At 37.6% G+C, this 13,868-nt stretch overlaps 1 protein-coding gene across 2 annotated transcripts in view; it reads left to right on the top strand.

Annotated features, from left to right (window-relative positions):
• Positions 1-13,868, top strand: part of LARP4B (La ribonucleoprotein 4B) — a 51,802-nt gene that overhangs the window by 22,614 nt on the left and 15,320 nt on the right. Inside the window, exons 1-9 of one of the 2 annotated variants that reach the window (XM_069859321.1) lie at positions 2,136-3,985; positions 5,864-6,011; positions 6,195-6,356; positions 8,477-8,558; positions 9,426-9,562; positions 10,137-10,240; positions 11,861-11,971; positions 12,451-12,504; positions 12,859-13,068. In XM_069859321.1, coding sequence (XP_069715422.1) covers positions 2,222-3,985; positions 5,864-6,011; positions 6,195-6,356; positions 8,477-8,558; positions 9,426-9,562; positions 10,137-10,240; positions 11,861-11,971; positions 12,451-12,504; positions 12,859-13,068 — 2,772 coding nt within the window. In that variant the 5' untranslated portion in view covers positions 2,136-2,221. Of the gene's footprint in view, positions 1-2,135; positions 3,986-5,863; positions 6,012-6,194; positions 6,357-8,476; positions 8,559-9,425; positions 9,563-10,136; positions 10,241-11,860; positions 11,972-12,450; positions 12,505-12,858; positions 13,069-13,868 lie in introns of those variants that run through there. The other variant, XM_069859322.1, reaches the window with a different exon arrangement.

The following is a 13,868-nucleotide window of genomic DNA, read 5'->3' as shown; positions in this document are numbered from 1 at the left end:
GAGGTCTTATCTATCTTTAGCCTGCTTTTCCTAAAGAAGTAATCTTGGTATAGGTACAACTCTGGGGGAAGGGAGGAGGAGAAAATGGTCCAAAATGTGTTTGGTCTAAGCTTTCACTAGCTTAATCTTCAGAACAGATTTGAATGTGTGAATCTAGACTGCATTTATCTTTGTTTAGAAAGTGGGAGGTGTATTAAATATGAAGGTGAACAGTTTTTTGGCACACGTGGACATGGTGAAAGATGTCATTTAAATATTTTAATGATTTGGGTGAAGGAAATTCTTGAGGAAATTAAGCAGTGGAAGTTCATAAGACTTGGTAATACATGTAAACAGACTGTAATCTCATTAGGAGAATTATTTGACTACAATTATTGCAGTGCACATGATGAAACGCTAAAACATTGCTCAGCAACTGGGTCTTGTACTTTGAGTGGCAATGACATGTGAACCTCTGCATGGTTTTAAAGTGGGCTATTTTTGGCTGCTGGGTGTTGGCTTGCCTCCTGAGTAGCAGCAGAAAGTTAGTTTGGTGTGTAGGGGAAGGTGATTCGCAATGAGAAGGATCCTCTAATACTACTTATTAAACATGGGCTGCTGCTTCAGTAAAGAATTGAGTAACGGCACGAATGAGGAGAAAACTGGCTTGTTACAAAAATCTTTGGAGGAGGAAGCACCAGAGTCAAGGATAAGTAAAACTTTATCTTCAATTTTAGGAACTTTGGAAAGCCAGGATCTGCATACAGTGGGAAGGACGGTTGATGGGGCATCTGTGGTAGTCGGCTGTGAATGTGTTTGTAGCAATGATTGCACAGTGTCAAATTCTAAATCTGGTTTCTGGGATAGAAAAACAAAATATGTGTCATACAAAAGCATGGAGAATACTCACTGTGAGAGCTCTAAGAGAACGTATGACAGACCTTTTAGCTTCTTTAATTCCTTTAGTCACCTCCTGAAGGTCTCTGGTACATACAGAAATCTGCAGAGAAGTGAAGAAAAAGATGAGATTATTAAAAAAAGAGCACCTGAAAAATCTAATAGTGATAGTCAGCACATGAGCAATATAGAAAATATTAATAGTAATACTACTAATAAAAATGTAGCTGCAGAAGACCATTGCACGTTTGATTATATTTCCACTTCAGATGTACCAGCCATACTAGACAAAGTCTTGCAGGGTGATGTTTCCTTAAATAAGAGTTTTGTGAAGGATTATGCAGTTACATGTGGCTATTCAAGGCAGAATGAAACGACCATAAACAATGAAGACAGCAAGAGTGACAGCCTACAAAAAATGTCAAGTTCACATAGAGAGACATCTCCAACATTTTGCTATCTTGATGTAGACAACAGACAAATTACAAAAGATTGGGAGTTTTACAGTATTTGTGTTGTAGATGCTGAAGATATGAAAGGGGATGAAGAGATGCCAGCTACTGTGCATGGAGAGACTGTGGCAGACATAGATAACTCAGCTGTTACTGATGAAGGAATGTGCAGCCTGGCACGACCTCTGGACCCTGGGGAGGAATTTCCAATGCAGCAGTCGGCACAAGTGGAAGCTAAGTTTAATTTAGAAGAAGAACTGGTAGAGTATAAAAAAGAGGACAGGTCAAACATGCAGAAAAAGGAAACAAAGGAATGTTGTAGCATAGACGTGCAGTCTTCTTACTGTAACTTACTGGCCAGTAAGTGTCAGGTGCATAGGTTAAACACTGACAGTACAGTAAGAGATAGCTTAAGAGTGAAAGTATGTGATGAAGTTGTCCTTGAAAATAGACAAGAGGAGGTAAATACTGTAGGTAATACTGTCAGTTGGAATGAATCAATCCATGGAGCTTGTGACGTTGTAAAATCTGCAGATGCTGCTGAAGAGGACCAGGGCAGCCCTAAGTCAGAAAATGTGAAACATAGTGATTGCATTTCCAGTGTATTGTTAAGTACTGGAGTGTGTAATTCAGGAAAAAATGAGGGAAGTCACAATTCCGAGGTTGGTTTAAGTACTTCCCTTACAACAGTTGAGGGATGCCTAAATACTAAACAGGTGGCAGAGAGCATGAGGAATAACGTTGAATTATCATTAGAGTTACATGAAATGGACAATAATTCCTTGTTGGTGAGTCAACATGCAGAAAATATTGAAGGCTACTTAAAGGTAGAAAGTGAAGTAAACTTGAATCTAGGAGATAGAACACCTCAAAGAACACATGGTGATAGCCAAATGTTGGCTCCTGACTCCAGCGAACATCACAGTGTTTTGGTAGAATTCTTGAAGAATAAAGAGAAATGCACAGGTATGGTTTTGCATAGCTGTGAAACTTTGAATAGGACTGAAATGCATGAAAACTTGGAAGAAAATTCTGATTTTCAAACACAAATTAAGGGTTATGTTGAAAACAAGACGTCAACTGAAGTTTCAGACCATAGTGGCATGGTGGAAGACATCTATGTGAGAAACATGGTGCTAAAGGGCAATATGCTTGATGAAGCTAGTAGCTTGAGCAGAAATCAGACATGGGGAAGTGATGGTGCTTTGGCATCTCATGAGCTACATAAAACAAGTGCAGATGAAATGTTCCTAAAAGAAAACAGCTTAGAACTTCAGATTTCACGAGAGTCACCAGGGACTAAAATATACGAATACTCAAATTCTTGTTACAAAACCAGTGTCTCTTCTGTGTCTGGGGAACATGAGGATATGAATAAAATGGACATGAACTGTAGACAAGATAAGCAACAGGATGTATGTTTCTTGCATGCTGTGGAAAAACAATGGAATGTGGGAACTGACTCAACCAGAATAGCTGAGGATGTGGTAGAATCTGTAAAACAGAAAAAATTGAAAGCTTACCTGAATGAGACAGTTGATAACAAGGCAGAAAGCATGAAACAGAATACAGATGTTAACATTGTGGATCATGATAAAAGCATCTTAACCTGCAGTAAAGGCTTAACTCGCAATCAGAATACCAGCTCCACTGTGCCTGTAGTGTTGGACAATTGTGTCTGTAAGAGTGTAAAGTTGATAAATGACACTAAAAATATGGAAGGTGCCAGTAATCTCTTGTGTAAAGCCAATAATTGTTTGCCTTCATTGTGTCAAAATTCACATACTCGTGTGTGTGATAAACCGGTAGAAGAGTCAGAGTTATCTCATTGTACCAATACAGAGCCAGATGTTGGGGACATTGTTGTTTCTGTTGAGCCTTTTATTGAAGTAGGATCAGAAACTCATGAAGAAAGTGAGTGTGATGTAAATGAACTTAATGTTCAGGATGGTGAAGTAAAGCAATGCGTCAACATCCACTCAAAGGAGGAGAACCTCTCTGGTTTTACCATGTCAGCTGGGAATCTAGAAGCTTTTTCTACAGGGAGTTTAAAGCAATTGGAGACAGACACTACTGAACTGAAAGCCACCAGTTATATATTAAATACTCAGATGAATGACTTGATCACAAGTTGGGAACAGATGCAGTCAGAACACAAGATTCTCTCAAGCAAAGAGGTTGAAATTTTTGTTGACCCGAAGCAGGTAGATAAATATGCTGCTACTCCTTCCTATGAAATACCCAGTGCCTCTCCTGGTGCTGCAGGGTTTCAACGAGGCAGTGAGCCATGTGCATCAGATATGATGGAAGACATTTCGAGTGACCATGAACATTCCTATGAACTGGACAGACAAAACCCCCACGTTGAAATATGGTCACGCTTCATCAGTCTGCAAACTGGCAGTGCTGATGGGACAAATCAGCTGTTTCCTGACACACTTGCTGCTGGTAATGGTGAATATCTGATGGGCTTCTTATGGAATAATACAATTTCTAACAATGCTGTGAAGAATGACAGGCTATGTATAGTTAGTGAAGACTTCCAGAATGAACTTGAAGACGTAACAAGTGCTTCGTATGCAGTTGCAAGATACCCCTATCAGCTGCTAGCACCAGAAAATCTTGGTACTTGGGAATGGCAAGATACAGATGAACTTGTAAGTATTCTGCAGAAGTAATTTGATGTTAGAGCTTAAAGCTGAAGCTGGGAATTGGAATAAGCCAAGTCAGTGTGATTTCGTTAGAGAGTTATGTATGTCATGTGGTATTTTGTCCTGACAGTTTTTTCCCTTGCAAAACTAACTGCTATAAAGAATGTAGTAGTTCGAAATGTTGGTGAACATTGATACTTTTTTGTTTCTGTTTACCTTGTGTGAAAGTTTAAATGTTGGGCATAGTGTTTTGATTGCAGATTCTCAGTTCTAGATGACCTTGAGGTGAATGCTTCAGTACATGGAAGGGAAACTTTTTCTACAGACTGTTAATAGTCCCCTTTACATTAATATAGGAACAAATGTTTGTGGATTACCTGAAATCCCAAAGTTCTTGCTTGATAGCAATTAGAAAAACCACTTCTAGAGATCATCTTCTGAAGTGCTGTAGGAAGGAGTGAGTGTAGGAGAAGTGTGGGGAATGAGCTAGACTGGGTTTTGGCTAATTGGGGTAAGAAAGAAACAAAGACGACCTGCGGCAGCTGCTGTTCCTCTTTCTTCCCTGCTGAGCAGAGCCAGCACTTAGTATTGTTCTCTGCACCACCTGCATTACAGCAGCTGCTGTGATCATGCCCAGCAGTTGCAGTGCTGTCAGTGGATTGTACTAGAGGCCAAGATTTCTCTCTGCAGGGGGAGCTTACTGTATTAAAAATGGAAACTGATGGAATTCGCCATCATATTTGGATCCTTATTACTCAAGGAGCTATGTCGAGTGCCTCCAGTTTCTATGTCTTTTCTCTGTCATTCAGTGGATGTGTTCAAGTTGAGATTCCTTAGATCTTTTTACCTTCAGGATGGATTTTCTCTGCACCATTATAATGAGTATCTGAGTGCATGTGTTTTGGAATAAATAAAGCTTCATGGAGTTTTGAAGTGCCTGTTTAAACTTTGCAATGCTCCTAGATCCTTTAAATTCACAAATAAATTTTAGTAAGCTTTTTTAGTATATATTATCATAAGGAATATTCTTTTGCAATATAATCATCATATTAAAACATACCAAAGATATTCTGGGTATGGAATAGCTTCGTTTATCTTGCCTAAACATTGGCGAAACAAGAGAAAGCTGTCTGTTACTGTCAAAAAAGTGTTGTCTGTGTTGGCATTGCAAGGAGTGGTCAAAAGAGAAGCAAGAAGCGCAAAACAAGCCATTTATGTAAGGGTTAAAGGTAGCCACGTATGACCATTAAATTCAGGTTAAAGGAGATTGTCCTAAGATGATTTAACTGGATCTGGTAATTCATTGGTTTTGTCCTGCTTAGGAGAAAACCAACCTAAATTTTTGATAATGCTGTTTTTTTCCACTGAAGTAATGATAGAAGTTGTCATGCACATCTCATTGATTGCAATTTTCCATAATGTTAAAATTGTTAGGTATTTATATTCCTGAAGAAAAAAACCCGCTGTGTTTCTGTATTTTCGTAGTCTTTTCGTGTCCAGAAACAGATACAGTAACAGTGTAGTCAACATTGCGTTAATACCTATGGTAGAGAACTGCCTCAAGTCTAAGGCAATTGCATGATAATTTAGGCTCTCAAAGGTGAAGATTGAAATGTTTGTTGTAGTTTGCTCTGCTTGACTGGGCTTTTCTGGTGATTGTTTATCAGGGAAATTTAATTCTGCTCTGCACAGTTCAGTTGGTTTTGTACCTGGAGCAATTATGGGATGGCAATTCAGTTAATATATTCAGATGTGAATAAAAAACTCAGCAATACAATCTTGAGTTGTACATATGATACTGTTATTTGAAACTGTACATGTATAGGCACAGATGCTTGCTGTGTATCCACGAAGTGCATAATCGAAGACATTTCCTTTTTGTAGGAGTCAGCCAAGGTTTCAGAGTTAAATCCTAATGCAAAGGTCTGGGGAAATCACATGCTACGCTTGGAAGCAAGTGGTGCCGCTGATGGTAGTGTGAGCAAAACGTGGGAAGAAATACCTGACCAACCCCCAGATTCCTGTAAAGAAGGTATGAATAAGTTTCTAGCTGTTGCTCAAGCAGAAGGTAAAATTTAGTGCAGAGCTTTCTCTAATTTTATTTTCCTGTTAAAAAAAAAAAGCAAATATGTAAACAACTTCAGATTTAGTTTTAACTGATGTTACTGTGATTAGAAGGAATGCTTTTTGAGTATGTTTGTCATCTCTGCTGTAGGACTGGATGCCAATGGTGGTGATGACAAAAAGCATCAGAATGCAGTGCTGACAGAGCTGCAGGAGCCATCACCAGCTGTTTCTGTGTCAGACCAGACAGATATGAACCCTTTGACTCTTGAGCATTCAGAGTATGAGTCTATGCATGAAACCACACAGACAGGTAGGAGAAATCTGATATTTGCTTGGACCTGGTTCGATAAAAGAATGTGTTTTGAGCTGAAGAGTGATCATCCATTTAAAAAACAATAAAACCAAGGCTACACCACTTCTCTTGTTCCATGTATGCTGTAAACAAACCCCAGAAAATCTTGCCTCTCAGTCTCAGGCTTAGAGATATTGGGAAACAAGTCTTTTCTTGTTTTAGTACAGGCCTTATGAGTTACTGTCCAGAATCAACCGTGAGCTCTGGTTATAACTGAGTATTGTTTTCTGAGATGTTATTATGAAGGCAAGTCCCTAATGTAGGTATTTATGTGCGGACATCTACCTCTCTAAGCTGTGTCTTTCTAGTTGGGTCAGGTACTAAGATGAAATTTACATAGTGTTTGTGTTTTATATAGTAATGTTAGTGCATTGGAAGATCAGACTTGTACTTAAAATGCTAAAATAAGCAATAATTTAGTTTAACTTCGTCGCGTTCTTTTTCAATGAACTTTCCTGAGTTTTTTTTCCCAGTGCCACTTTTGGTAGCTGTAGTCTGTACCAGATGGCATGTTTTAAGCAACTTTGGGAAACTAGCGCAGAGATTCAGCCATGCTTATATTTCACTGAAAGAGACAGAAGGTCTGCAAGATGCATGCAGGATTACTGCTTGAACTCAAATGAGGCATGGGAAAGAGGAATTTGTTGGGTGTTTCTTGAGCCTCATAAGAGGGTCTGCTCCTTGTTCACTGTGCTTAGTTGATTTTATAACATGTATTTAAAATGACCAGTATATTGTCCATAATAGTTGGAAATGAAGACAACTAGAATCAGACGCAGTTGTGCCATGTTACTTGCTTGTGTAAAAAACTGAAAGGTCTGTGACTCTTCTACTTGATGATGCTGTTGGAGAATATTAAACAATAGCTAACTGGCTTATTATGTTAATGATGCCTAGCATTCTAGAAGGCAACAGTGTTCCTCACCTTAGGAATTTGTCAGCATGTCATTTGTGCCCAAAATAGTTAACAAGAGTCAGATTGTGTTGTAAAGCAGCTGAACAGCAGGTCAGACATATCCTACCAGATGAATAACAATATAGTTAGTCTCATCTCTGAAATCTGGTTTTTATTTTATTAAGTATTGTTTATATTGAATGTGTATAGTTTAGGTATTTGTTAGGTTTTGGGCAAGGAAGAAAGAGCAGATGGGGAAGGGAAGTAGTTGTTAGTACAGGATATGTGTGTTAGGTGGTGGCATTATCTCCATCAGAACAGAACATGTGAAGGATGGAACAAGGGGAAGAAATTACAAGTGCTTTAGCAAGAAGAAAGGTTAAGGAGACCTGGAAAGGGAAATTGAAGTTACTGAAGAGGGGAAGGGTACAGAGGGTAATGGTGTGAAATACTTTTTAAAAAAGCTAATTTACATTTATGTAATACGTTACTAAATGTTTTGTAAATCTGAAAGCCACACTGAACTTCTGATCTTTGAACAGTCCTCCCACTGACTTAATTAGTTTACACTCAATTGACTGGGTCTAAAGTAAAATGAACATGAAATTAGTGGAGTTGCCATGTAATAATTTTGAAACTTCAGGTATAATGTAAGAATTTATTTCTCCCTCTTAAACAGGAGATTATTAGTTGTTCACCTGTCTGTTGCTAATAGAGTTGGTATCTGCTTATATTTCATAACTGTGTTTTTAAACTCCTCTGAACTAGTGTGTTGGAAATTTAGAGTTAGGCCAGAAGTGCTGAGTGACTCCATTACTTTGCTTGCTTGCTGTATTAGACAGGGTTTAGCAGCTAGAAGTGGTTATTTTCTTATGACTGGAAGACATAGGTGAGCTAAATCATTTCAGTATTTACTTTCTGGTTTGTAGCTGCTTTTCTAAAATGGCTTCAATTTCAAATTTTTAAGTATTTGCAGAGCAGAAGTTAACAAGTCAAGTCAGTTGCTTTAAGCCAGAAAAGAAAAGCCATGTGTTTGTGTGCAATTTTTTGGTGGGTGGTGAACTAATAGACAATGAACACTTAATAGCTAGACAGACAGTAATAGACATGATGGCTTGATTAAAAAAATCTACTGTGTAATGTAGCAGAACTCAGTTTCAAACTTAAGTATTTAAATTATTAGGTGGAAACGAACAGTTGCAGCCAGAGGGTCAGGAAGATTTACGAGAATTACTGAAAAAAACACTGGAATTCTGCTTATCAAGGTATGTATATACTTAAGTATAGTGGACTGGAGGATAACTAACAGGATCCAGAACCTAACTTGAGATGTACAGTGATATAATTCACAGCTGTCACTTTAAGCTGAATGGAAAGGATGAGAATTTGGGGGATGTAACACACAAATTCCAGACTACCATGTACCTCTTAAAGCTTGCATGAAAATTCTGGGCCTAAAAGATAATCTAGCAAATATATCGTAACTACTCTCACTACAAAACATTTACTGATCAGGTGAATTTTGACTGTTACTGGTTTTTTTTTCAAATTAAAACTGAGTAACTTAAACCATAGAGTAAGCTAATACTTATTTTAAAATATGCATTGATACAAACTACGATTTTTGTGTGTGCATCTGTAGATCTCTTTGGATTTCAAGTTAAGGATCAATTTAAAAAAGCAAAGTGAAGGACTCTGAATATACGCTTTCCAGTATAGACTGATGTAAGATCATCAAAGCAGTTTACTTAGTCTCAGTGCTTGTGCCTAAATCAAGACATCCTAAACACTTATCTTAGTAACCTAAGACAATTCCTGATCTGTATTCTCTTACATAACCAGTTACAGTCAGTGGTCATGTGAAATAATAGACCCCTAAAAATATTAAGTGTTTGTGGGGGCGATGTGTGGCCTGCACAGAAAGATGCAATACCATTGGATGAAGGAAAAAACCTTTTTGATGTTATCTAGGAAGTGAAATAGTGTAGGTGAATGGACTGGGGTGATAGTGAAAATATTGAAAACAGAATTTATTGTAGGAGCCTGCTTTCTGTGCGATGAGTTTGTCTCAAGTTTATTGGCAAAAGTTTCATCTCTGACATTTCCCCATGTTTTTTTTTCTCTCCCAACAGAGAAAATCTTGCCAGTGACATGTACCTTATATCACAGATGGACAGTGATCAGTATGTGCCAATAATGACAGTTGCAAACCTTGATCATGTCAAGAAACTCAGTACTGATATGGATTTGATTGTTGAAGTGCTGAGATGTAAGTATAAATCCCTCAGTGCTAGAAAGCATTTTGTTTATTGCTGTAGGACTATTAATGTGAATTTTCAATCTCTTTTCCTTCTTTTGTTATGTATCTGTATAAAATGCCATCGCATTTCTGTAAAGCATTAAATAGAGCAAGCAGCTTCCAGTTTAGACCATCACAATTGTAGGACTATGGTTTTATCAGAGCAACTTTACATTTGAGGTATCGAGTAATGATCTTTGTAAATGAGAACAATGTGAGTTTCTATCTCAGGAAAGGCTGCTGGGCGTTACCACTAAGGTAGGTATCAAAACAGAACATGACTAAATATGTGTCTTAAAAGAAAAAGTTAATAAATTGTAATTTTCTAGGCTGCAAGTGTAGGAAGAGAAGTTTTAAGGAATAGGTCTACTCAGTTTCATATGTCTGAAAGTATCCTCAGTCATCTTCTGCTTGTTTCTTAACGTTCAAAAAACGTTTAGCACAAAAAGCTTTGCATTGTAAAACTGCGTCCATGGCATCTTTCAGTGTGCAAGCTATTATGACTGCTGACACCTAAAATACATTTTGGTCTTTTCTCTCTTAGCGTTGCCTTTAGTCCAAGTGGATGAGAAGGGAGAAAAAGTTAGGCCAAATCAGAATCGCTGTATTGTGATTTTACGTGAAGTCCCTGAATCTACCCCCATTGAAGTAAGTGTTTCATTGTTCAGTAAAGAATTCTTTGGAGTTAAACTTCTTCCAGATTTCAGTAGCTTATTGCATTTGTTAATATGTTGTTAGTTTCAAACAGCATTTCTAAACCTTAGTTTATTGTGTGTGTTAAGATAATATATACATTTGATAGAAGCATGTTGCTCTTAGGAAGACTGTGGTCAAACCTGTAGCTTCTCAGAGGGCTAAAAAGCTGACAATGCTGTGTTTGGTAGAGATACCATAATTTTCTTGGGCTCTGGCTTATCCATACGGACATAGTGTTCAGTTCCTTGGATAAATAGCAAATGGTGATGAAGAAAGATAAGTCTTAAGAGGGAATGTCACTGCTGCATGTTGTAGCTTGTTAGGGTCAAGTACTTAAAGCTTTGTAAACAATTTCCCTAATACTCAGACTAGAGATGTCAATCCATAAGAATCTCTGCTGGCTTTTGGAATGAGTGCAAAGTGGATAAATTGATTCTTTGAAAGATATTCAATGGAGCTCTGATGTAGTTGGGACTATGACTAATGAAGCAACTAGAGAAATGATTGGGTCACAGATTAACCCATCTTGAATTTTCAAAAAAGAGGAGAAGACACAGATTCTTGATGGGTAGATATTTTAATTTCTCCTCTGTTTAATTTTATAAGGAAGAAAAAATATTCTGAAAGGGGTTTTCTTGATAGTTTTCTTACGAAAGTAGAAGTACTGCAGTTTAAAAACTTACAATACAGTAAGTGGCCTTCATAAACAGGAGCCTGAAACCAAGTACTGAAAGGAGTTGAAGGGAAGATGTTAGAAATGCTATATATGTAGTTTAAAAACAAGAGCTGCTTTTAAATGCTTAACAACAATGAAGTTTTGGGGAGTCCTTATTTGCAGGGAAAGTCTGAAGTGAAGTGTCTTATACATTGCGTTTAAATTGCTGTACAAAACTATCTAGAGTTAATCTGCCAGATTTTCCTGGCATGGCATGATCAGGCTTTATATAATGAGCAAATTTCCAATACTGTTAAGCCCTCCAAAAGTTGCCTTGTGTTTCAATGCTGCTCACTTCAGCTCTGACAAAAATAATATGCAAATGGCTAAAAACAAATACTAAGTCCAAGGTGTGGATTTTTTTCATATAGAAACTAGATGACTGCTTTTGAGGTTACATAAATCCTGTTTCAAATATATTTTAACCCAAGTGCCTGCAGATTAACGTAGCTCCAGGTTTGTGCTGAATGGAAGAGGTTCTCCTATCTAATGCAATATACATAGGTTTTCATATGGCTGTGAGGTTTTGGGGACAGGAGAAAGAAGTTTTTCTGTACCTGGTGCCAAATTGAAGTGTCTCTATGGCCTAAAAATCTTACCTCCTGTCATTTAAGGGGAGCAGGCAAGTTCTACTTGTAGTATGGCCCTAGTTGGTGCTTGTTTGAATCCTTGTAGCGGGGTGATTGGAGACAGCTAAGGGTACTGCAGGTGTTCTGAAGTTTTCAAGTCTGTTTTGTAAAGCCTAGCCGTGCTTTCTATCTTTCTTACCTGGAGAGTTCTGCACTTTAAACTGATATTTTCTTGTGATCTCCATTTTTTCTCCCACCCTCTTCTCTCATTAAAATCACTTCCCTTAGGAGGTTGAAGCACTTTTCAAAGGAGATAATTTGCCTAAGTTTATCAACTGTGAGTTTGCCTATAATGACAATTGGTTTATCACATTTGAATCGGAAGCCGATGCACAGCAGGTAAGGCTATCTTTTTTGAAGCGTTTTAAACTATAACAGTGAGCAGGATTGAAAAGTCATAAACTGTATTACAAATATGTGATTAAAAAAAGATACCTGAACATCTAAAAACAACGCTTCCCCTTAGCTAATACCCTGTTATCAGTACTATTAAACATAACCCTGTAAGAGTTTTATCTTGTTTGCATATCCTGTCTTGCTGGCCAAAGCTATAATTGTTCATGCTAAGATGACTGATATTTCGGATGACACATTGAAAGGCTTTGATTGTAAAATATAAAATCTGGTTTTAATGCCGCTGAAGCACTTCTGCAATGATGACTTAAATTGCCAAATGCATATTATATATTGGTGTTTTTCTTTAGTTGAACAGTAGCAAACACTTCAAAAGTTATTGTTAGGCTTAGCCTGTCAAAACTTGTTTGCTTTGTTAAAATTGTATTTGACAAATTTTTTAATAACTGCTTACTTTTTTAAAGGCTTACAGGTACCTTAGAGAAGAAGTGAAAATTTTCCAAGGAAAACCGATTAAGGTAAATAGAGCTTCATGGATTTGGGACGACATGTGTGGGTGTTTTCTGGGTCTTGTGGGTCTCACTGTGTCTTCTAATATAAATTTAAGTGGTCCAGTCTCAGCAGCTGTTTGACCTGGAGATGGGTTTTGAAATGTAGTATATGCCATTTTAATTCTCCTTTTCCTCCTTTCTGGCAGTGTTAGATCCATCCCAGCATCAGGCCAGCAGGGAAGCATTCAGCTGTTCCTGCCTTCCTTGAAGGAGAAAGCAATGGCTGACAAGTGTCTAGTAAAAGTTTGAGAGCTGATAGTTTGAACCATCCTGATTATTTATTACAGCAGCCTTTCAAATTCAATCTAATCTCCTTTGCAGGCAAGGATAAAAGCAAAGGCAATAGCTATAAATACTTTTTTGCCAAAGAATGGATATAGACCTCTGGATATGAACCTCTACACGCAGCAGCGTTACACAACATCCTTTTACTTACCTCCTGTATACAGTCCCCATCAGCAGTTTCCATTGTACAGCCTGATTGGCCCACAGGCCTGGTCAGCCACCCACAGTTACCTTGACCCGTCATTGGTAAGTCTCTTGATTATAAAACTGTTGTGTTCTCTTCAAAGTTGGTAGTATTTTCTTATGAAATCTTGAGGTATATGAAGTATGTGTATCCTGAAGAGTGTGATTCTTGAAAAACAGTTCCTCAAAATTCTTCTCGTGGTGTACAAGATTAATTGAAAACTGCATCTGGTCTCAGATTGCAGTGTGATTATTTTCTTAACCTTGTAGTTGTTGAGGCAGTTGTTCAGTAAAGATTATTAATTAATTTTTTTTCATACAACATTAAAGTTCTGTTGAAGCAGAAAGCACTTCAAAGCCACATTTTGGTGAAACTTTTTAAAACTGCTTTACTGAACTCCTAATAGCCTCTTCATGGCGTCTGAGGTAGCACTTGCTGTCATGTGTGTTAGATTAAGCTAACAGTTTGGCGTGACAGCTCTTATTTTTGATTGATAAGTGATTTGCTTTAATTTTTACAAGAAAGGTTAGACAAGCTTAAAGATACGTTTGTAGGAAATGGTCTTAATCCTTTCTGTTTCTCATTATTAAACTAGTTGCAGAAATACTACTACATAGAAGTCTTACTGTTATTTTCAGGGGGAGAAGTCAAGGAAGCATTTGCAGTTCCTAATAACTTCATAAATGAAACTCATTCATATATTCAAAAAACAATTGTGCTACTGAGGGTGGAGAAATTGCTGTGAACGTGCTTCAAGTTCGAGCTATCTTGTTAATACAAAATATTGATATGTACCCACCCTGAAAAATCTTTTCATAATGTTGCTTCTTCTGGCACCAAGTCAGTAATTTACATGAGCAAG

The sequence above is a fragment of the Phaenicophaeus curvirostris genome, chromosome 6 (assembly GCF_032191515.1).
Source record: "Phaenicophaeus curvirostris isolate KB17595 chromosome 6, BPBGC_Pcur_1.0, whole genome shotgun sequence".
Classification (NCBI taxonomy): Eukaryota; Metazoa; Chordata; class Aves; order Cuculiformes; family Cuculidae; genus Phaenicophaeus; species Phaenicophaeus curvirostris.
Note: the sequence above shows the minus strand (reverse complement) of the source record. Positions and strands in the feature narration are given on the sequence as shown.